The sequence below is a fragment of the Montipora foliosa genome, chromosome 13, assembly GCF_036669935.1.
Source record: "Montipora foliosa isolate CH-2021 chromosome 13, ASM3666993v2, whole genome shotgun sequence".
Taxonomy (NCBI): Eukaryota; Metazoa; Cnidaria; class Anthozoa; order Scleractinia; family Acroporidae; genus Montipora; species Montipora foliosa.
In genome coordinates this window covers 19798714-19823713 of record NC_090881.1, presented here as the reverse complement: position 1 = coordinate 19823713, position 25000 = coordinate 19798714, and the positions used below count along the sequence as shown (strand labels likewise).

Below are 25000 nucleotides of genomic sequence, written 5' to 3'. Positions count from 1 at the left end.
CCAACTGGTTGCCTCCTGCCAGTTGCGGTTCGAATTTTTATGCTTTTATAACATGCAGAAAGCTGCCGGTTCACGGAAACGCAATGTCATATCTCTCCAGTAATGCCTGTTTTGACTCCACAGGTCTCACTTGCCACAAGGTATGGTGGAAAACCCTCTGCCAGTGTTTGTAACTGTTCTGTAAGTATCTCTGAGATTTTGGCATTTAATTTGACAAACCATTGAATTATGCGCCCGTTTGTTTCAATTCGCATGATATGTTTTTTTCCCTGTCCTCAGACTTGGAGCATTGCTGCTGCTAAATATGCTGCTTATGTATAGGCTGTTTATACTTGAGCGAGCTACTCACTCGGGAATGCACTGGGACGGAACCATCAAGTAAGCAACAGAACGTCAAAAATAAGGGAGGAAATCTGCACAGTCAAACTAAGTGCTGCCTATCTTGCTTTTCGGTTTCCTACGCAGCCGATATTTGGAGTGTTACGCAACACAATGGGGAAAGCGTTGCGTGATTCGTCTAAATGTGCTTGCTAGAAGTTCATTTGCCATGAAATCTCAAATTCCTACGGCTTACTTCCGTCGGACCGTTGTAGCTCAGTCGGTAGAGCAACGGTTATCGAATCCATAGGTAGTGTGTTCAATGGTTAGACCAAATACTAATTTTCCGTTTCTAAAAAGAGTTCTCCGGCCACAGACAACTTAGAAACGTTTCCATCAGACCCAAACCCAAGCGTCCATGTCCAACCTTGGTGCGGAATGCTATAATTTGAGAGATTCAACATCGCGTTTACTTGAAACGGCAAACCGTAAACGGTAGGCTGTTACTCGTCGTTGCAGCTTGAAAATTCTCTTACGTGAACTTATTTTGCTCCTTTGAGAAGTTGCCCGATGTCTGAAGCCAACAGGCAATAAATGAGCTAATGTCATACTGGGGTTTTTTTCCCATTTTTGGCAAAACGCAAATTTCATTGCGACGTTTGCCATAAAGGCGATGCAAAATCTCTGCATTATCCCCGCCACAAGTCATAATCTGTTCCCCTTCAGTCTCTACAAAGTAAATGAAAAAGAGTCTGAATTTGTGCGTGGTAATTGTTAAAGCTTCCGTTACGGCTAGTTGGACCTTGTATTCTAGGTTTGCATCCACGTGATGAGACGGCCATGTTGATGTACAAACAATAGAAAATGGCCCCACAAGTATTGCATAATTGCGTTCGATCGAAGGAGAACGCGTCCTAATTTTGTTCAGATTGGGTGAATTTGTGGTCTTGCCAAAAGGAATCGAGATTTTTTTCTGTAAGGGACACCAAAATAGCCGCCCCGAAGATTCTTTTGTTGTTTGCAGGGGCACACTCGCATGGATTCTCGCACGCTTGGAACCCTACGGAAACACAGGCTAAGCGACTGTCGAACGCACTTCAATAATCCGAGATTACTGCTAGTAATAGAGTGAAATTCGTAAAGACATTTTACCGCATTGTTGTGTACACCATAATGGCCGCCGTGACGTCGGATACAAACCATGAATAGGAATAACAGTTCAAATGAAGAAGAGTGCAATACGCGCAACTGGAAGGAAGCAACCAATTGGCCATTTAAGGCTCGTGCTCACTAGCGACACAATCCTAAGCACAAGTTACGAACGTAGGCGCGTTAACTTCTCGTTAATCTGTGTCTTTTGTTGTACCAAAAGTTGCCAATAGTTTGCGCGTGTTGCTTGAGTTTATGCTCGCGTCGCGCGTGGAAATCACAATGTGTGATCAAGTTAACGTCGGGCCACACTCTCCTCTTTTTTCGTTGAGACCCAAGTCTGCTCCCAAGGCAATCGATTGGATTTTACACAAGATTGAAAGCTAGTTCCCTCTTGGACTAGCTTTGAAAATGAGGCTGAAGTGAATCTTAAACAGCTCATTTAGATATTTGTTCTTGAAGGAGGGCGAAAGTGGATGAAGGGAACTGAGAGATCCAGTTGCTATTCCTTCTGTTAAGTATTTTGAAGTGCCACTGCGGTCAAAAATTACTTCTCCTTTTTTCAAGTTTCCAAACAGGCTTTTGAAACTGACGGAACTTAAAGGCCCACCTTCAACCGACAGGCATTGCGTGCCTCGGAACAATATTCATATATGAAAATTCCACCCGAATCCGAGATTCATCCAATTAGATCGCTGCGATAACAAATACGAATTTCCATAACAAAAACAAACGGTCGAAAAGCCTGTCGGTTGAAGGTGGGCCTTTAAAGCGTTCGTTTCGAGCAAGACTGTTTCGTTGAGACAGCTGGGGATGAGAACGTTTAAGACTCTCTCTCTATTGAGAATGCGGTGTATGTGCGTGCACAACGACTGGTTAAGTATGCAGCAAGGGACTCGAGCTCTGAGACTATTAATCTAGGTTTTTTGCATACATAACTTACTGCATTCTCAACCGAGTTAGTTTTTGACGTCAGTTTTGATCCGGCTCTTTAATATTTGGGGGAAAAAAAGTGGAAGGGACTTTATCTCTTTGGCACTTGAGGTATTTTCAGATTGTGATTCCGATAAATGACATGAACTAGTAATCGAAAGGTCATGGGCTCGATTCCTGTTAGGAGCCTTCGAGTTTTCCGAGTATCTCCGAATCATCATTAAATGAATGCTTCCCCGCTTTGATGATCTGATCGTTTTGATATTCCTTCAGAGATCTCCCAGCGGATGCTGCTCAATGGTCCGAGCTACTTCAACAACAGAAACAAATGCATGAAATGGAAATGAAAAGGTATCATGATTTTGTGGACTGAAGGAGAAACGGGTTAAAAACACCAGGGAAGGGACGGTGTGAGAAAGAATAAAGAGTTAGGGACGGGAAACGGGATGAAATTATCTTAGCGAGACCGGGACCGGGTTCCGCTTCAGAACGCTGTAGCGGTACACGGTTGACGCCCTGCCGACTGTTCTATACAAAAATGGATACCACCAAACACACTTCAGTTTTTGGGGCAGCTCCCGAATTTTGCTTTTGAATCCATTGCAGCACAATTTAGTGTTTTGTGTGCTATATTCTGATTTATGTCTTTTTTTTTTATACAACAGGTGGCGGGAGGTGCTTGCATCATCAATTCAACTTATGAGCCAGGTATTTTAACTTAAATCTTCAATCTTGTTATCGTTTTGGAGACCATCGTTCCTCATGCGCTTTGCTATTGTTTTGTTCGCTATATAGTTCCCATTGTACAAAAAAAAATTCGTAAGGAGAAAATGTTGATTAGGTTTTTGTAATTCTTTAAGGTTCAATATTCCTTGGATTTGTTACAAGTAGAGATGAGTAAAGAACAGACATCTGGAACAATGGAGACCACGTGAACATCAAGAGAACAGCAGATGAATTACACGTGATTGATCACATCAATGGTGAAAGCAAATGCCTTATTTCAGGGCGAATGGATGATGGAAAGCACTCCAATACTTCTGTCGGAAGCATTCAGAACTCACGCGTGCGATATGATTTGAAAAATGATATGAAGGGGTATTTACAATGGCGAGTCGTCAGAGAGCCATTGTAAAATCCATTCAGATCTCCAGACGTTATTTTATTTCACTTGGAGAATGAATGTGTGATATAGTGGCGTAATTATTATTATATGAAAGGCACGGGAATATGTGACAACCAAATAGAGTCCCATATGGAATCTCCACGATCTAGCTGGATGATCTAACCACTGCAACACGCTGCCACAATAAGCAACAAGTATAGCTGATGAAGTTAATGTATTAATTTATGTAATTTATGGGTATGGCTCTTTTAATGAGTTATCTCTGATGGTTAATATGACTGCGTAATGCAGTTATGAGCCATAATTCTGTTGATTTGATTACGTGGCTGCGCAAAGTGGTTTTAGTGAAAGAGCACAGATAACCCTTGCTCATTATAGTGTGCTAAAAGCATGGAGCTAGATCTTGGAGGGTCGTGGCTTCAAATCAATTGTGGGACTCGCGTTGGTTTCTGAGTTCCATTTGGTTGTCATATATTCCTTTACCTTGCATAGTTAATTTATTAATCACAGATTAATTATTCTGTCTCTAAATTAGAGGTTAAATAGGTTATTTCCGAGTTCATGTCTGCCTCCTCCTCAAAGTGAGTCTTCGTGCGACGTTTCTTTTATAGAATTAGTTTTCATTCATCTATATTTTTTTCAAACTTGGCACAATTGATATTCATACACAGACATCAAAAAAATGTAATAAAAAGATGGAATCACCGTGCTTGTTTTCGCGCTGTATGCCCTTTATCCTAAGTGTTTGTTGCCTAATTACGCGAGAAGCGTTCGAAACTAGATCAACGGGAAAAATTGTTGTTATGTAGCAAAAGCTACTTCTTGTTTCACCGGGCTATCATCTTTAAGTAAAGTGATTTTAAATTGCTCAATCTTGCAAAGAAATGTAAGCAAATTGGACCGATACAGTCATCACCTTACACAGTGTCGGATTCCAAATGCAGTTTCACGTGATTTACATGTAAATACTGCAACTTCTGCTATCCAACTTTTTTTTATCCTTAAAATATGTTTTCCGTGTACCTATTACGAGTGAATAAAACCATTGAAAATGGGGGGGGGGGGGATCACCGTGCTCGCAACACGATGATAAATGGTTGGCAAAGGGCAATTTCGGCTTCAAAATGATCGTTTTGCGCAAAAGGACTGGGGCGAGTTCCAACACAGCACCTTCTTAACAGAGAAGAGTTATCATGATTGCACGTAAAAGCTCTTGAACAGCAAAAGCGGCCTTTGTTGCCTCTCTTCAGATGGCCGGCGTCAAACGCCGCCATCTCCGAAGTCGCAATGTTACGCGCAGTACGAGCTGCGTTCTACTTAAGTAGAACTAATTACCATCACAAAAACTTTGCACTTAGACTCGCTTTGAAGAGGAGGCAGGCATGAACTCGAAAATGGTCTGTTAGAGATGGAATAGACCAAATGCAAATATGGCAGCTAATTTATTATTCTTTCATCTTTGTGCTAATTAACCTCGTTTCGCGACAGCTGAAATTCTTTCCAAATTTGCACATGTCAACGAGGCTATTATGCCTAATAAAGTTAATCGCTGCCATTTTTGCAGTCGTTCCATTCTGACATTTGAAGTGAATCGGGATTGACAGGGATAGACAGGTGACTTAAACACCGTTTTTCTGTCGGCTAGTCATCCTCATGAATGATAAATGATGTGAAAAGGGATTATGACCAAAGACAATTCCAGTTGTTTGAAAATTGTAATTACTTCTCCTTCAAACACTTTTAACAATGTCCTTATTCTAATTATATTGATGCATGCATTAATAATTATCTTTTTCCTTTCTTTCGTTCTGCTTTGCGAAGAATTTCATGTTCCAACGAATGAAGATTTGACCAGATTAGTTTTGTTTTCGTTCGTGCTATTCAATGTACTTGTTTGGTTCCCCTAAAAAGTTCTTCCTTGGTATCTCTGTTGATCAGAGAAAGTCCTTTTATAAAGGTTTGTTTATAATAAACAACTGTCGTACAAGACCGGTTCTTGAATACTCTATTACAAGTAAGGAAGCGTAGCTTTCTGCTATTTTGTATTACAGCAGCTTGTACTTGGTTTAACTTTTGTTGTTCATTCTTGGTTTTGTGGTCTGGGTATCGAGCCAATCGTATTTTACCTTACAAAAGCTCCTACATGACCCACTTAATGCTTTGCTTAAAAATCTCCCGCCAAAATCTCAACCAATCGGGGACAAAAACGTGTAATGCTCGCACGCGTCGTCCCTTGATTTGGGCGGGCTCCATGAGCCTTCTTTTCCAAAATCGATGTGATTGACTCATTTCTTGGTTTCGGTTTTTGTAATTGGCTAACTTAAGTGATAACAGTGATAACTTTTGGTAGCTTTTGCGACATTCATTTGTAAAACGTTTAGTACTCAGATTTCCCTATATTGACTCCGTCACATCGTTTTTCCGCTAAATCGGGTAGAATGACGTAACGCAGTTAGAGCATTATCTTCACATCTGAAAAAAATCGGTTTTAGTTTTTATATTTTTGTTAGAAATTGTGCTCTTAATTAATGAACGTTCGTCGGACTTGGTTAATGTTTTAAATTAAACATTGAAATGGAATTTGAACACTGTGTTCAATAAATTATGAAAATTGTAATCTATGTATTAATGGTACAATTGCGTCACAAGCTGTCTGAAACGCATAACATAAATTAACATTCAGATCGACTGTTGTTCTTGTTCTGGATACGAGTGTTCCCCCTCAGAGCCATTTTATCGCGTGATTTATCCTCTGGAATATGTTATTCAGACCAACGATTAAACTTGGACCTGGTATAACTTTTTTCTTGACTTGATCTTAATCAGAGGCTCGTATTAAGTAAAAGGGGTGATTTGCTTGGTTTCAGGAGTAAAACAGAGCGAAAAAACTGCCATATTGTCCCCAATATAGCGTCGGAATTCATGAACCTTGAAGCTTGGGTTTCCTATCCTGCCTTTTCCGTGCTTTTAAGGACGGTGCCTACTATTGTTATTGCGCATACGTTCTGCGCATCTCGAGATACTCGGATTCCCTGTGGGTGATGCTTGTTAAGACTCTGTTAATACAGAGATATTTTTGCGCGGTTCAAAGCTATGCGGAGAAAGCAGAACTTAGCAAGTGCTCTTGGTATCCAAAAAGAAAATGGCGGGTAACCGTGCATTTTTCAGAGATAATTAAGCTTCAATTTGGAAGAGAACACCATACATTTCTTTCAAATTTCAAAAGCTTTTTACAAATATTATTGATTAATTATCTTCGAAAAATGCGTGGTTACCCCTAACTATCTTTTTGCATTTCAATAACACTTGTTAAGATCTGCTTTTCCAGCACATTCAGTAAACCGCGCAAAAATACCTTTGAATTAGTGGGCACCGTCCTTAACGTAAAGATAAATTTACTTTATTTAACGTCGGTAGTTCTTTCAGCAATTTGGTGTAATGTGATAATAATATATAAATAATAAATAATATTTATTATTTGTATTGCGCTTTTCCTATGAGAACAATCAAAAGTGCATTACAATTAGATAAATTCTTACAAATTACAAATCGAAATTTAAAACTACCAATGCATTCGTCTTAAAAATCAAGGCCTAAAATCCTGTAATAAATTTGAGAATTGAACTTACATTAAAATCTTAACAAAAGGCCTTAGACAATAAATAAGTCTTAACTAAACGCTTAAAAATATTAACTTTCCTAGCTAGCCTAACTGACAAAGGAAGGCTGTTCCACAATACTGGGGCGGCAACCATAAACGCGTGATCACCTATAGATTTTTTCGTTCTAAAACGCAGACTAGCAAGCCATATACCACTGTCGTTCCGATGTAGTTCATAATGAGAAGCCGGCAAGGTTGAAACTAGAGTCATAAGATAGCTAGAAGCTAAACCCTGAGGTATCTTAAATGAAATATGAAGAATCTTAAAATCTATACGCAAACGCACTGGTAACCAATGAAGTTCCCGAAGCACGGGGGTAATGTTACAATACTTAGGCGCGTAGTAAACTAATCATGCCATTGCATTCATAACTTCTTCAAGTTTCCTAATTTGATACTCCGAAACACCATATAATAAGCTATTAGGATAGTCCAGCATACTTGCAATGGACAAGCCTTTCAGTGGATTCACGAGACAAATACTTTCTAACATGCCGGATATTGTACAGATAATAAAAAGCACTACTGCAAGCCTTAGTTACATGAGTGGACATGTCCAGATGAGAATCAAACCAGGCGCCCAAGTTGCGCACTGAAGAGACGGGAGTTACCTCGGTTTGACCAACCTTAATCTTGTCAACACACAGGCAGCCCAAGCTCGGTGTACGATTTATAGACTTATGTATGGGAAAACATACTTTGAGCTTATAAATGCTAAAATAAGCTGTAAATGTAGAAATAAACTTACCTCTACGTACAGTTGTCCTCGTCTTTTCTCTGCAATCGGAGGGCAAACTGTGTCCGTTTTAGACGGGTTTGTGGCTTACGAATTTTTGCGATGTCGTTAGTTGTCATTTCCCCTCATAAAGAGAAGAAAGGCTGGTGACTCGCGGCGATCTCGTCCCACAAATTGCTCTCGCATCACAAAGTAACGGTCCGAATCGCCATAAAAACACCACAGCCTTAAGGACAGATAAATGTTCTATCACATCAACTCCATTCCGGGACCACGCAGCGATGATTGGCGGATAAATTCAAAATAATGTTCGGCTTTCTATAATCTTCCCATGCGCTCAGCTAGATGTGTGGCTACGGCGTTATAGTTTGATGGCGATCATATTACATTCTGCACTCTCATTGGCCAATTAGAAACACTATCCACGCGCAATAATTAGACTGCCAATTAGATTGCAGAATGTATTATGATCGCCATCAAGCTATAACGGCCGCGTATGTTTTCCCATACAAAGTCTATCGGCTCCCTGTGGTCAACAGACACCTTCAACAACTGTCGTTCTGTACCAATGATCAAAAACTCAGTTTTGTCGTCTTTGGGGACAGCTTATCATTCGTCATCCATGCGAGAACATCATGGATACAATTTTCGATTGCAGCCACAGCCTCGGCCTCACTGGTATTATCAGTAAGATTTTAAAAGCGATACATGTAGCTATGTATCATCCGCTTAGGTGTGAACGAATGGCAGATGGGATTTCAGAATATCAAACAACGAACTCGCGTGGATGATAAATAAGAGGGGGCCTAGGCACGAGCTCTGCGGGACCCCGCAGCTCAGGACTAATTTTTCGGAAAGCGTTCCGTTGATACAGATCTGCCGCGTCCTTCGCACCAAATAGGATTTAAATCATAATAGAGCCTTACCCCATAGGCCAAGCTTGGACTGCAGCCTGTGCTGAAGTATACCGTGCTCTACGGTATCAAACGCAGCACTGAGATCTAACACGACAAGTGAGGTTACGTGACCCTTGTCCATATTCAGCAATAGATCGTTTTTTACTTTCAATAAAGCAGTCTCAGTGCTGTAATTCGGACGATACATGCTTTGGAGATCAGGAAATAAGCTGTTGGCTACCATATGATCTTGCATTTGGATAGCGACAGACTTTTCCGTAATCTTGGACGTAAATTGCTGCTGTACTTAAGCATTATTCCAGTCATCCACAGACGTCAGATTCAGGAGACAGGTTAATTAATGATTTTCTTAAGAAAAGGGAGCAATTTATCCAAACGAAAGGTCAGAATTGACGATGGTAAAGCATGTAAAGGATCAAGGCCGCACGTTTTTATGCTTGAAGCAGCAATTCTCCGTACACTTTCTTCAGATAATAGAGTAAATTCTGAAAACTCGAAATCGCTACACGAAGGAGCTGATGTCGTAAGAGAGGAAGCACCACTAGTAGTAGAGGGATCAACCGCACCTAGATTAGACCTAATAGCAGTAATTTTGTAAATAGTAAATAGTCTCCCATCTCAATTGCCAGAACGCGAGCGTCCGTATGAAGAGGTAGAACCTTGTGTACCTGCAGGTTTAAAGGACGCTTTCTTGCCGGAAAGAGCTTTCCTTGAGCTGAGCTATTATCGTCAATATATTGCTCGTAGTTGGTACGTCTAGACACATTCACGACATGCGGCAATGCGTAAGAATGGAAGCCGACAAAGTGCGCCCTGGAAACGATATTGGTTTATTCATCCACCCTGTTAAAACTTACCATCTCACTTAGGGTGCGTTCATTGATTGACCCTATTCCGGAATAAGAATACGTGGAGTGATGATTTTAAACGGTGTGGCTGGCGTTTTGAAGCAACCAGGATGATAAAAATATGTTTAAAGTAGCGTTTTAGCAGGTGTTCGACGATTTTAATGTGAATCTTCGAAAAACGACGGATTGCTAACTTCTATTCCATGTATTCCTACTCCGGAATACGGTCAATCGAACACACCCTTGGAGTCATTGTCTAAATAGACTTTCGTATTTTTTACTGTTTATTTATTTGTAACACCATTTTTCAAATGAAAAGGGTGTCCACAGAGATGAACTAAACCATCATATAAAGCCAACCTATTCTACACAAATTCTAAGTTAAAGGGGCTATGTCACGCCAAATGATGTAACTTCATGACACCCAATCAGTTCCCAAAAAGTAGAATGAAACATTGAAATAACCAATTAAAACTGTTGAACAACATGAAAGAAATACATTAAGAGGAAAGAGAAGCATGAATGGACAAATATGGACAAGATTGAAACGGATTGCATTTGGGTGGTCTTGAAAAAAGTCTGTCCAACGTTGTTCAAGCTTATTCCAAATCGCTTGGGTAAAGGTCGTTTTAATTTTGCTCAGAATCATCGATCATTTTTGTGATGCAACGATAATTTTATCAGTAAAGGAATTCCACATTCTCTTTTTTCGCTGATTTCTTCTGGGATCAGTACTTGCTACTATAGGGATAAACCTTCGGGTTTCCTTCAACGGACTATGAGAATCCTCTTATTCGTCCTTCGGCCGTTCCCATTTTCCTCCGATTACGGTCGAATGCGTCTCGTAATTTTGGATCGGTCGGTCGGAGTGAAAAAAACAAAAGCAACGAATAAGGAAACCAGAAATCATCTGAAAAAGAAACAGTTTCAAGCTGCAGAAAGAATTAAGTGTCAGGGATCAGAAACGAAAAGAGAATTAGTATTAACATATTTCATTCCCACGCGTACGGAAAGCCTTTCTTTTAATTTAATTGGGTGTCGCGTTTCTTGGGCGAATCTAGGGGAGAGACGCTGGGGGTGCGCACAATAAAAGCAAGGTGACACACGTTAACACCAACCCTGTGTGGCCAACACATCACGCATGCGCACAGCCATTTCACACGATCAATTAGCAGCCATGGACAGCTGGGCTTAACCTGCATGCTAGCATGCATATAGAGCACTTTACATGTCCATATATAGTATATCCTAATATGGTACCAACATACACTCACATACAATGCCATGCACTTAGCGTCACTCACATTCACTTGTACGCACGCACCTTCCCTTATATGCACTCACTTTCACTCGTATGCACTCACCTTTACTTTTATGCACTCACCTTCACTTGAACGCATTCACCTTCACTTGTACGCACTCATCTTCACTCTTATGCACTCACCTTCACTTATACGCACTCGCCTTCACTCGTACGCATTTACCTTTGTGCGTACAAGTGGAGGTGAGTGCGTACAAGTGAACGTCTGTGCGTACAAGTGAAGGTTAGAGCACAGAAGTTAAGGTGCATGTGTACAAGTGAACGTGAGTGAAGGCGAGTGCATTCAAGTGAACGTGGGTGCATATAAGTGAAAGTAATTGCATACAAGAGAAGGTGAATGCGTACAAGTGAAGATGAATGCGTTCAAGTGAAGTTGAGAGCGTACAAGTGAAGGTGAGTGCGTCCAAGTGAAGGTCAGTGCGTACAAGTGAAGGTGAGTGCAGAGAAGTGAAGGTGAGTGCATAAAAGTGAAGGTGAGTGCATACAAGAGAAGGGGAATGCGTACAAGTGAAGATGACTGCGTTCAAGTGAAGTTGAGAGCATACAAGTGAAGGTAAGAGCGTACACGTGAAGTTGAGTGCTTACAAGTGAAGATGGATGCGTGCAAGCGAAGGTGAGTGCGTACAAGTGCATGGGATTGTAGGTGAGTGCATGTGGTACCATATTAGGATATACTATATATGGTATAAACATATAAAGTGCTCTGTATGCATGCTAGCATGCAATAGACCAATTTCGATATATTAAAATTCAGTCGAAAACAAAAGATATCATCTCGAGGCTCTGGGGAATAAATATAAGGGTTTGTATGAGTTTTTCCCCAGAGCCTCGTGATGATGCCTTCTGTTTTGGACTGAATTTTAATATATCGAAATTGGTCTATTCTTCAAGGCCTCATTAGCATGGCGTAGCTAACATACCAGGCGGGTGTGTTTAGCACTCTTTAACTGGCAGCTTCACATGCCACACATGTGGTAAGCTGGGTTGGGAAAAGGCAAACTGTTCTTCCACGGCAAGCGTGTGGGAAGGTGGATCACATTAAGAGATCGGTGTGTCACGTAAATGAAAACAACAATAAAAGCAAGGTGACACACGCTTTTATTGTTGTTTTCTAAAATAAACCACCCGTCAGCAAAGACATTTCTTAGGGATGCATGTGTTTACTCTGGGGTTAAAGTTGAAACTGAAAAATCTGTACTGGAAAAAACAATGTTTATATTTTAGAATAAGAGTTAAGAGCCTAAATGCCACTACCTTCTTTGTATTTTTCTTCTTCTTTTTTTCTTTTGAAAACTCAAAAGCATAGGTCGGTGAACGGAAAAAAGGGGGATGGCTTTATTTCTCTCTTATGAGATCATGCTTGATATCATGCTGTGGTTAAGGGTCAAGAAACGAGCCGAAAATGAAATCAAACAGGTTTCACTTACTTAGGGAAAACAGCACGTTTGCGCAGGAGGAATCAACATTCCTACTGCCTAGACAAAAATATTTTTTCAGTTAAAGAACAATACGTTTCAGTTATTCCAAATGGCGAGGGGGGAAAATAAATGATTCTAAAATATTTTTTTAATGGTGCAAACGCTTAATTTGCACAAATTTTGATTGAAAGCATTGTTTTCTCAGATGTAAGGTTACGTAGTTACCTCATCGAAGGATTCAGCGTTTCGGGAAAAAACCGTTCCCCATTTTTAGTCAAGAGATAAAAATTAAAAAATCAAAGCATTGCACACAGTTTCATTACCAAGTTGAATCCAAAAGGCATGGAGTCGAGTCATCAAGGGTTTATGCTGTGTTTATGTGTATCACAGTCGGTTTAACCGGAAATCAGCTTCGAAACCGTTTTAGGGACCATCACGGGGAGCATCACAGCCTGGGGCTTTTGTGGATCATTTTTGTCACGTGGTTTTGCCATATTTGTAAACTGGTTGTTTCAGCCGAGCGCGTAAGCTGGAATGGCGGTCTTGGAAAATTATGGAAATAATACAAATATTCAACGATTTCTCGTTGAAACCTGCGGGTGAAAGGCATATATTCGCTTGAAAACTCACGACATACATCTCTTGAATTCCAGTATGACTGTTTTGGAGTTTTTGGGCGCTCAAGTATAGTCACGATTCGGATAATTTTGAACAACATCGACTGCGGACATTTTTACATGACTTGTTCCGGCGTCTGTGATAATCTTCAACTTCATGGCAGCACAAACTAACGTGGTAAGAGTCTCGCTTTACCATCATTGAAGGAACTCGCTTATCTTGTTATCTATCCTTGTTGAGATAATTCTTCATTAATTAACCCCAAATTTTAAAGCTCATGCAGACGTACCGCGTCGGAAGAATTCCCTATCTGATGCAAATTTCAATTTGTCAATTACAAAGTAGCTAAACACACCTTTTCACACACCTCAAATAGCGTTACTGTTTAATTGGAGCTTGTCTTTTTCAATTTCAGGGCATGAAGGCTGATCCAGAAATTATTTTTAGTAAACTTGAAAGAATTGGCAAAGGATCGTTTGGCGAAGTTTATAAGGGGTACGTAAGTGGATCGAAAGTAGAAGAAGTAAAGCTAAACTGGAAGTTTTTACTCACTTCCACAATCGCCTTCCTTGTGGTGATAAACTTATGTCATCTGATTTACTCGAAAAGATTACCTTACCTGCAAGCTAAAAGTGAACTTTTTGTGTTTGTGAAATCTAGCCGGTTTCATGTTTTATTGTTACAATATATCATTGTAAAGAAAATTGTAAACAAAATAATTGGAAGGTCATCGATTACTTTTTTCATCACATTATGTCACGAGGTTTCCATTTCTTACAAAAAAGAGTAAGTTACTGTTTTTTCATTTCAATTTTTAACTTTTGAAAAAACAAAAACAACCTTGTGCAAACTTCCTTATCACGCTTGATGACCCTTCGAGTCAACAGATAAAGAAGTTATTAATGATAGTGATGAAACTAGAAGCCTCTAATGGGACACGATATGATGAGAATATGGCCTCATTCTCTGTAATAAGTTTATTATTCAGTAATTAACGGTTATTTACCTAAGTGGAGGTGAACAAGGTGGATATTAGCCATATAAACTGAAACTCAAGCTTAATAACAACTGAAAGTAATGTACCAACAAATACCAAGATGGTTTCTCGTTTTTTAACTGAGCTTAGAGGTGAAAATGTCTTGTTAGGCACTTTTGAATCAACCAATCGAAATGTATGAAAAAATATTTGCTTGAGTGGTATGGATACATGCTAATAATAGTAATATTAAAATGTTGTTATCATTATCATATAATCCTTCTCCTGTAATGAATAATTTTGTTCATATGAAAATGACGAATGATTGCCTTTTTAATTGATTCTCAAAGCGGTTTAGAACTTGTCTTGTTCATGAAAAATAATTTGGTTTTTTGTAAGAAAAGTTAATGAAAATGGATTGCTAGTGAATGCCGGATTCCTGATTGGGTTTGTGCTATGGCTTCACTTTTCCTCATGGCTCTGCGTATGTTACTATACTAATAATAATAATTATTATTATCATGGCTAATTGCCGTCGCAAGTACAGCAATGACGCAGCTCAACAAGTTCGAACCGAAAGCATACAATGGCGCCTCTGGCAGCCGCTATACGGTCCATGTGTGACCTTGGAGCACAGCTTACAGCCAGAGGGAATCAGCTGTATGTTACTTTTTGCTGAGGGGGGAAAACCAGAGAACCTGGCGAAAAACCCTTGAAGCAGAGAAGGGAACCAACACAAACTCAACCCACTTATGGCGTCGGGTCCGGGAATCGAACCTGGGCTACATTGGTGGGAGGCGAGTGCTCTCACCACTGTGCCATCCCTGCTCCCCTGTTACTGTACTTCTTGATTTGTCTTTGCCCTACATGCATGTACCCTCCCTCCTCTAAGGCCCTGTTTATATGGTCTCGGGTACCCGAGACAACCCTCCCCCCGAGTTACCCTTGGTGAGATATTTTTCCACTCATTCGTTTTAAAAATTATATCAACCGTTTACATGAGGTGGGCGAGACAACTCAGGTGGGTGAGACAACTTGGGGAGGTGAGTTGTCTCGCCTCGGCAGGTAGGGTAACCCTGGCAGGTGAGACAACTTTTTCGCATGTAAACAGTTTGCCTCGACCACCCAAGATGAGACAGCAAAACCTTAAATGCGCACGCATAAAATAAAAATCAAAGAAGCAACAATTTGGGAGCTTATACATGTTTTTAGCATTTACTTTCGAAAGAAAAATTTTTTCCCGCCAAAATTGTCACCACTGTCAACAGAAACTCTCGATTCATTAGCAGCCTTTTCTTTAAACTACATATTACTACTGCGTTAAGATTGTCAGTCCATTTGCTGAATGTGAAAAGGCAACTACATGTATACTTAATAAAAACGGACTAGAAAGAAAGAAAGGCAAATGATGATACGTATTTTTTGAAGGTGCGTCTTAAAAATATATGCATAATTAAGTAGGGTCAACTTTGTCTCGGTCACGCAATTCTCATATAGATGCTCGGTAAAGTTGTCTCAGGAGGAGGGCTGTCTCTGGTAACTTGAGACCATATAAACAGGCCCTAAGGATTAGATGTTGAATCTATAATCCACTGTAGTGCAATGTCAATGACAGATGCCAAGGTTAACCCACAGTTGAGTAGCCATGGTTACCTCTTGTCATTTTCTAGTCCTACATGTACTTCTTGCTACACAAATGTTGTAAATGACAAGTTAATTTTGGTGTGACCAGATTGTTGCTTTTGTCTCATTTGTACAGCATCGACAAAAGGACCAATGCTGTAGTGGCAATTAAAATTATTGATTTAGAAGAAGCTGAAGATGAAATTGAGGATATTCAGCAAGAGATCACAGTTTTATCCCAGTGTGACAGCCCTTTTGTAACCAAGTATCATGGCTCTTATCTCAAGGTATTTTTAGTGTTGTAGCATCTTATTATGCCTGCTTTGCTAACAATTGTGAAAGACAGTGTTATTTTTCAGATGAATGATAGGGTTATTTTCTAAGGAAACTTTGGTTCTGCGTCAGTGAGGAGTGAAGCACAAAAAATTGGTTTTATCAAATAAGTTTATAAAGGTAAATTAAAGGGATTAGGTCATCCAAAGTGCATGTAAAATCTGGTCAGACACCTTTTGAAAATGTTGACCTGATTCAAATGTGTCTTAGAGTTTTAGTAGCTTATTGCCTCTGTTTGAATCATGTTTTTAACTTCAGGAAGTTTGCAGAATTTGAAGACTTGTCTTTGTGCAGGGAGAACGTTTGAGTAATAATGGCTGAAAAGCAAAACAAGTTTGATGAGATTTATGCAAATTAGTGGCGGCCAGCCACTTCTGGGCATGCTCCCCAACTGATATGGTCCCTTTAACCACCATAAGAAAGATTTGTAAGTCCACGGACATTTTGAGCATTAGACCTTAGCTGTAATCAGAGCAAATCAAAGAATGGTGGGTTGTAAGTGGTTTACGCTGTATATAGGAGATGGAGAGGCTTTGACATTTGGTGGAACCATGGTGACATAAATACATCAATAAATCAATTGAATGAAAAGAGTCCAGCCATCTACTGTAAATGTATAAACCACTTACAGTACAACCCACAATTCTTTAATTCACTGTAACATAGGGCTAATGCTCAAAACATCAGCTCACAAATCTTTCATACAGGGGTTAATTTACAGTACCTTATCGACTTGTGTGATAAAACCAAAATTTTTTTGTTATCCCTGTAAATGGTTCAAGGTGGCTGGATGCAGACCATCTCATTGCTTTCAGCTTTTGTCTTATGAAGGTGCTGAATTTTGGCAACTTAATTTTAGGGAACAAAGTTATGGATCATAATGGAATATCTTGGTGGAGGATCAGCTTTAGATTTGGTAAGGAAAGACAAAATAATAGTTAAACATTTAATTAAATATTGTGCATTAATTTTCATGTTCTGAGCAGGGAACATTGACTTAGGAAGTAAATGTACATGTAATGCAAACCCGTTTGCCTTTAGGTTTACAAATTAATGTACATGTAAGTTCATCACCAGACTTGTTATTCACCTATGTGAAACATGGACAATAAATGAATGATAGGGGAATATTTAATAAATTTTAAACCTCACATTACTATGCCTTTTGCCAAAGAAAATTTTTCCGGAGTCCTTCAGGATTCCAACATTACAAGTTACATGTAGTAGCCCAAGTCATTTTGTCAAGAGCCCAGAATTAATTAATTAAAAGTGAGGATGAATCACCTTGTGACAAGTTAGGTGCCCGTTAGGGCTACTCGTGCATAAATTTGGTTGCCCGCGCTTGCAAGTAAGGAACCCCAGGCGACCGGAGGACCGTTAGGCAGCAGCCTTAAATACTGTAATATAATAAATAGAATAGAATTTGCACAATTACGATCAATGTTGGAGAATGCTATTCTTATTTCTCTTCAGCTGTTCAGAGATCAATAATACTTTGTCAGTGACTTTCAAGGAAATTAAAATCAGAGTGTGCAAAAATCATTAATCTTTTGTGTGGCATTTACAAATGCTGCAAGTCACTTTTAGTTCACTGTACGTCGTCCATTTTACTTAGATGAAAGCAGGCGCATTTGAAGAATTCTACATTGCCACAATCATCCGAGAAATTCTCAAAGGTCTGGATTATCTCCACTGTGAAAAGAAGTTACACAGAGATATAAAAGGTTTGTAAAATTTTGGTTTTTCTTGTAAAAGTTACCAAGTGACACAAATGTCTTTGTTTACAGAAAAATCCAATTTTGCTTGTAGTGTTATTTTTCTGTTTTCATAAAATGTTTTAAGTATCCATCAGTAGTAATATTAATAACTATTACTACACTGTGAGTGTGACTCTGCAATTAAAAATTGTCTTGTTTGAAGCTGATACCCTAAAAGTTTAGATTATTTGGAAAATAATTTGACAGGCATAAGACATGCATGTACCCATGGCAGCCCTGTGACCCTCCAAAGGCAATGTCACTCTGAATTCAATTGTGGAAGAATGGTAATTGCTAACATATGGAGGGAGGTGATGGGAAAATGATTAAATATAGCAAGCAAAATGACCTTCCTGCATTTGCCAGCAAGCATGGGAATGTGATTGCTACCACAAGGAACCCCTATCAAAACTTCCTGGCCATCACCATTCTACTCAAGGGAGCCACCCTCTCAGTTTTGACCTTGCCATAATTTCGTAAACCTCTAGCTTGTTACTCAAGAGTATGTCATTATCATTTGATATACATGTCCAGTTTTCAAAACTTGCTATTTTGGAGGATTGTGTTTGTTTCTTTTATTCTCAACACAGTGAACCAAATAGTGTAAGGACACTTCTGTACCAGCTAATCCCAATCACAACTTTTAACCCTTGGTTACCTTTTTGCTTTTAGCGGCCAATGTATTGATGTCAGAGAGTGGAGATGTGAAGCTAGCAGATTTTGGAGTTGCTGGGCAGCTTACTGACACCTTGAACAAGAGAAATACATTTGTGGGGACTCCATTTTGGATGGCACCTGAAGTAATTAAACAATCTGCTTATGACTCCAAGGTAATTTTGTCCTCTCTAAATTAAGTTATCACTTTCAAAACTCCATTGGTGTTTAGCTCCCTCAGTGCATGGATTGTTGTGCACTGTAAATAAGACATACAGTGCATAATGCACACAATACGCATATACGCATCTTTTTTTGACGTGTCCAAAATTGCGTATCGTATATGCGTTTGTGCCTTTGTTATTCATGACCATAATTTTGCTTTTGTTGTTATTGTTTACAGAGACAAAAGAATAAATACCCTTTACATGCAACAAAGGTCTTGAAAGACGATCGAAATTAAATCAGAAAATTATGCCCCGAAAAAGCAAAGACATGATTTTTTTCAGTTTTGGCTGTCACACGGTATTTAGAATCATTTCACGATAACCTTTTGCTGACGGGTGGGAAAAAGTCAAATTTTCCTTGCAGAAAAATCAAATAAATGCAGTCGGCATGTCATACAGTGTAGAAAGGTTTGTTTAAAATCTTTTGTTTGAACTGAGTGCATTTCACTGTTTGAATCAGCGAATTAGGTCTCGAATCACATCACAATGGCCTCTCACCGGTGTGTGCCCAAAATTAACCCAATACTTTTCCTTGCAGAAAAATTAAATAAATGTTAACGCCTGCGTCGCCAGTGGAGGGTAGGTGCCCAGGAAGCCTGGGGGCTGAAACCGAAGTCACATCCCCAAGGCGCTAGAACACCCGACTGGCCTGCCCAACCCGCAACCAAGCCATGAGCCCCCCGCGTCAGGCCCCCCTAAGGCACCCGTCACACTTGAGCCAGATAGCTCAGTGGAAACAAAAATAAATAAATAAAGAAAGAAAGAAAATACAAAAAAAAAGAACAACACACACAAAAAAAGAATACAAAAAAAAAAGAACACAAAAAAAAAAAAAAGGAATACAAAAAAAAAAAAAAAAGAACAGCACACACACAAAAAAAAGGGGGGATAGGGAGGGAATGCCGAGAACCACTAAACTCCTGATCCAACTCACAACGCCACGCCAACAGAGCAACAAACACGCTGCAAGCACATTGGACAACAACGCATGCACTAAGCAGGAATACCGCTGAACCATGTCAGCCCCAGGGCTCCCACAACCTAAAGAGTGCTGCAAACGCTACAAAAACGCATAAAAAACGCTAACAAATGCCTGCAAGGCGCTACTGACCGGACTAGCTCCCGGTCGTGAACCATGTAACTATAACAAACGCTACAGAACGCACCAAAACGCTGAACAACGCTACCAGACGGCCAAGTCACTAACAACCGCCTGCAAAACACTACTGACCAGACTAGCTCCTAGTCGTTAATATGTTAAATTTCATTTAACTATATTGATCAGCACATCATTGAGCCTTTCAAGAAAAATCTTGTGTCTGAAGTGAAAACATTGTACCCATTGAAATCAGAAAATCGTACCCAACAGAACTGAAGATGTGGATATTACTGAATTAAAATCATATTTGCCACATGCTGGCAACCGTGTTTGACTTCACTGTCGCGCGGAAAATCTACTACGCCAAAAAATCATTCTTTACTGCTGCATTTACAACAAAACAACTCAAGCAGCAAAATTCTCAGCCTTAAATGATGAATTTCTGTACAAAACTGCTAATGATGAGCCCTTTGCTAAAAAGTTGTGTTTTTAAGTTTACGAGAAACACATGCACTGACCTTGGACACCAAATTTGTTTCTATTTTTTCACTTATCGGTGAGCTAAATACTCAACTTTAAATGATGAATGGCTGTACAAAGCTGCTAATGATGAGCTCTTTGCTTACGAGTTGTGTTTTTTAGTTTATGACTAAATGGATGCACCGGCACAAATTTTGTTTATCATCATTCTCAACGCTTTCATGTAAATTTCAATGTTGAAAAGGTTTTAGTGTGCCTTTTGTCGATAGGTTTATATTTCTCGAAAAGTAAACTTTTGGCTTTAAAACAAATATCCAGCCAGAAGGACTTGGCAGCATTAGAATAAGCATATGCCGATATTTTGTGCTCTTTTAATGGCGCAACCGTCCAGCAAACACGCAAATTATTTTCACATTCACCACACCAGAAACCATTGAGAGTAAACAAAGACAAGGTGACAAAAGAAAGACAATAGGAGAGCTCATAACTACTAATGAGCCTTTTTGCGAATGTGTTGGCTTGCATCCGCATTTTTTTAGACAAGTTTATGCATTTTGCGTATGCGCATATATTTTGGTTCGCTTATCTCCGAGCTGCACTGTAAGGACTAAGGCTATTTTTGGTAACAAAAGCTACATGTCACTCATAGTAGATATTGGAGGAAATTAACAAATCGAAAGTGGTTTAGCGTTGTCAGTACTCTTATTGACAACGAAATTCGTCATCACAGTGGTCAAAATGTTGCGCCTTGTGAGTCTACAACAAATTTTGACCACTGTGATGACAAATATCATTGTCAATAAGAGTACAAACAATGCTGCACCACTTTCAATTTGTTTTTACCACAATATTCAACACCAAAGAAACTGTTCATTTCAGAGGGTGACCAAAATCATGACACAAAGTTCTAAAGAGCAAGCGTTGTCTATAACTTTCTCGCAATGTGGTTGGTTTATTTCCCAAAATGGGCGTTCCTGATTGGCTATTACATTGCTTGACAAATTGACGCGAGCGGCGTTGCCTAGACTCTTATCGACAACAGCAAATTAGCCAATCGGATTACAAGATTACAAGGAATCGTGGTAAAAACGTGAACCTCCAAGATAATGTTATCTCGCTCTTCCAGTCTCAACTCTTCAAAGTAATGTCATTTAAAGTACCTATCGCCTCAACAAACTTTTCCACTTTATTGGTTCTCTAAAATTGTCCCAAATACATTGTGTTGTTTTTAGAACCTTTGGATTGAAAATTCAGTTACAGTACTGTGCAAAAGTAAGTTGACAGTTTCAGCTCGTTCCTCGCAAGAATCGAGAATCGAGTCGAGGATTGAGACTTAATTCACTTAAAATCAAACTTGATCCTCGACACTAGAGTCTCGCAAAATCACCAACGCGAAATGTTGTCAATTATTCATGCTCAATTCAACTTTCGCAAAAGCTTTACTTCATTACATGTAAATAACAACAGGAACTGTTTAATAAGAAAACGAGATAGCGGCTATTGTTCCTATGGGTCCTCTCTTCAAAACTACAATCGTGGATTAAAATATAAAAGCAAAACAGTGAGCTTTACCGTGTGATGGATTTTATTGTGAATCGAATGTAAATTACACTGTACCAGTGTAAACATTGAGAAATATTTGCATACCGCACACCCAACCAAGTAACACAACGATTCATGTATTTTTACATCTCTTCTTAAATGCAATGATCTGAAGGAAAATTATATCGATGGTCGAATCTCAGTGGTAGACTTGTTCAACGGCATCAGGTTTCATTCTTTGAAAACAACAAGCATTGAAAGCATTGAAAGCTGTTCCATCCAACTTTTGATACCACGAGTTGAGAGTTCATATGAGGTCAACATGTTGTCTTTTTCTATTCTCCTGCCTTTTTTGTAAATAATATTTCCCCAGTTAACCTGATCCCAATGACTGTTGATTTTTCTTGTAAGGGAGTAAATAAACAAGGCCGGGCAATGAAACTTGGGTTCTGGAGCGAGTCAGTACGGAATAGTTTTACTTTTAAAGAAACAGTTTTCGTAAATCTGAAATTGACATACAGGTACATGTATACAGAGGACATAAAATTGTGTTTCCAGAAAGGTCTGCTACTGCAGTGTTTTTGATGACATGTATTCGGTATGGTCTACGAACTGCCTACGGAATAAACTTGAAATGCTACCCCGGTGTATAGTGTTGAAGATTGTTTAACATTACAGTCCACGTGATTGTCGAGAATAATTATCTCCTCCACAATCACACAGAATACGTGTAGTTTCAAAGACTTTCCTCTCTCGAAATAGTGCAGAAGTAATTTTCACTAACAACCTACATTGTAGGTTACTGCTAAATTGTCGGGCGGATCGCGCTCTCAACTAGAGGCTGGAGTAAACTTGAAATACCACGTCGGCCCAATAGTGTCAAAGACTGTTTACAGTCTGTGTGATTGTTGAGTATGCTTCGATCATACTGCCAAAGAATAATTATGTCCTCCACAATCGCACAGTATAGTGTCATTCGTTGTGATTTTTCCCAATTTCAGCAACTGTTACTCCCGAACAACATTCTCTGAGAAACTTTGGCAGGCTTTTCTTTTATTCGTATTCCCAGTTGCGTTTGTGCTATTAGTCTATCGAGGAATCAGTCAAGTGACCAGCTCATTAAATTCTCAATTTCTTCGACTCAATTCTCGACTCAATTCTCTATTGTCTTTCTTTGATCCTCGATCCTCGCAAGAATTGAGGATCGAGTGGAGAATCGAGACTCTCAAGAGACTGTCAACTTACTTTTGCATGGTACTGTATTTGCTCTGAAAGACGAAGAAAGTGGTTATAATTTGATCCATAACTAAGGGAAGAAGGGGAATGGGTTTAATACCTGGTTGATGTGGTAGACTAATAGCCCACTTTCGATATATTAAAATTCAGTCCTAAACAAAAGGCATCATCTTGAGGCTCTGGGGAATAAATATAAGGATTTATATGAGTTTATTCCCCAGAGCCTCGAGATGATGTCTTTTGTTTAGGACTGAATTTTAATCTGAATTTTAATCTATCGAAAATGGGCTATTTGCATTTTGCTAGTTCTTTGGAAAACAGCTCTTCAAATTAATTTGTGACGTCAACAGGTTATAAAACCCATTCCCCTTCATTGTTCAGTTATGGATCAAAGTATGACCACTTTTTCCATCTTTAAAAGCAAACAATAAAGTAAATTTCCAATCCGAAGGTTTTAAAACAATACATCGTAGTTGGGATGATTTCAGTAAATAAATAAAGGCAACTGTATTAAAGGGGCTCGGTCACACTATTTTAGGTAATTTTGTTAATTATGAGCTCTAAACGTCAAATTGGCAGAGCAAGAGTCTTTCATTTTTCTCAATCACGGCCACATAACAACTGAGAATGATTTTCCAGCTGTGTAAATGACATTTTGATATAGATTGATATAAATTTGAAAAAAGGTGAGCTGACGTTGTTCAAATTTACCCAAATTCCACCTAGCCCCTTTAAGGTGATTGGCACTTTGTGTACAGTTTCTACAGTTTCTATAACTACGGTGGTCAACTCCCTTTGCCTATATATTTGAACATGTTTGTTTGCTTCTTTCTTTCAGGCAGATATTTGGTCTCTAGGAATAACAGCCATTGAACTTGCCAAAGGAGAGCCTCCAAATTCAGATCTCCATCCTATGCGAGTTTTGTTTTTAATCCCCAAGAATAACCCTCCTGAGCTGACAGGGAATTTTAGCAAGGCATTCAAGGAATTTGTTGCCATGTGCCTAAATAAAGATCCAAGTGATGTAAGTGCAAAATTACTACTTCGCAGTATCCAGTAATGAACATGCAAAAAGAAAATAATTTGTGACGTTGATGTCCACTGTTTGCAGGGGTTTCAATAAAAGTTGAAGTTGGTGTCTGGTTTGAGTTGAGAAACTGACTTGTCATTGTATAGAAATGAATTTTAATCTTAGGGTGCATTCAATTGACCATATTACAGAGTTGGAATACCATAGTTTTTCGGATACAAGGCGCACTTGGTTATAAGGCAAACCTTTAACTTCCAATCTTGATGGCATTTATGTCACAAACTGAAAATCTCATCAAAATACTCAGTTGTAAGGCGCATCCCAAATAGATTTATTTGGGTCAACTCATCGCTATTTTTTTGTTTCGGCTGAAGATTGCAGTGTAAGTCAAGAAAAGTGGCAGAAGGAAATTCAACTAGACTTTAGATAAAACCCTTTAAATCCTGCTGTTATTTGTACTTTCTTGTGGGTGTTTTTGTTCACTTTGCTCGTTTCTATGGCTATGTAAGCCACTTTGACAATTGCAGTGCATCCCCAAAGTTGGACAAATGTAGCTGGAGTTTAGAAATGCAATCCATGATATAACATGGAGCCTGGTGTCATTCTATGGTTAATTCACTTATGTACATGAAAAAAATGTGTTTAACTTGAGTGTGGGCTGTTTGACTCCTTCTGTACAATTTTATGAAATTGGCACAAAACTGGCCACAGATTTTTGCTGATTTTTTTACTACTCCATGAAGACACCATTCTAAACAAAAATATGAAATAAAAAATGGGGGTCACTGTACTCGTTCAGGAGAAAATAGCCATTCCTTGACAGAGTTAGCTTGGTGTCAAGTGCCTGTGCTCCTGTGCACACCAATGATGCAAGAAATTATGCGCAGTAGGGTTGCGCAATGCAAAACCATGGAATCACCTTAATTATTAACTGTACTTCAATTTGGGGGAAGAAGTAAGCCAACTTCTCTGAGTGTGATGCTTTTCGTTGGCTGTCA

The 25000-nt window shown here is 39.2% G+C and overlaps 2 protein-coding genes across 3 annotated transcripts in view; both read left to right on the top strand.

Annotated features, from left to right (window-relative positions):
* Positions 1-6363, top strand: part of LOC137982232 (protein Aster-B-like) — a 34996-nt gene extending 28633 nt beyond the window's left edge. The window contains exons 20-24 of the mRNA XM_068829304.1: positions 124-180; positions 280-378; positions 2674-2751; positions 3066-3108; positions 3261-6363. Coding sequence (XP_068685405.1) covers positions 124-180; positions 280-378; positions 2674-2751; positions 3066-3108; positions 3261-3335 — 352 coding nt within the window. The 3' untranslated portion in view covers positions 3336-6363. The remainder of the gene's footprint in view (positions 1-123; positions 181-279; positions 379-2673; positions 2752-3065; positions 3109-3260) is intronic.
* A 6573-nt stretch (positions 6364-12936) lies between these two features.
* Positions 12937-25000, top strand: part of LOC137982765 (serine/threonine-protein kinase 26-like) — a 19374-nt gene continuing 7310 nt past the window's right edge. Inside the window, exons 1-7 of one of the 2 annotated variants that reach the window (XM_068829914.1) lie at positions 12937-13222; positions 13461-13540; positions 15781-15931; positions 16837-16893; positions 17593-17701; positions 18407-18564; positions 23811-23996. In XM_068829914.1, coding sequence (XP_068686015.1) covers positions 13202-13222; positions 13461-13540; positions 15781-15931; positions 16837-16893; positions 17593-17701; positions 18407-18564; positions 23811-23996 — 762 coding nt within the window. In that variant the 5' untranslated portion in view covers positions 12937-13201. The remainder of the gene's footprint in view (positions 13223-13460; positions 13541-15780; positions 15932-16836; positions 16894-17592; positions 17702-18406; positions 18565-23810; positions 23997-25000) is intronic. The other variant, XM_068829915.1, reaches the window with a different exon arrangement.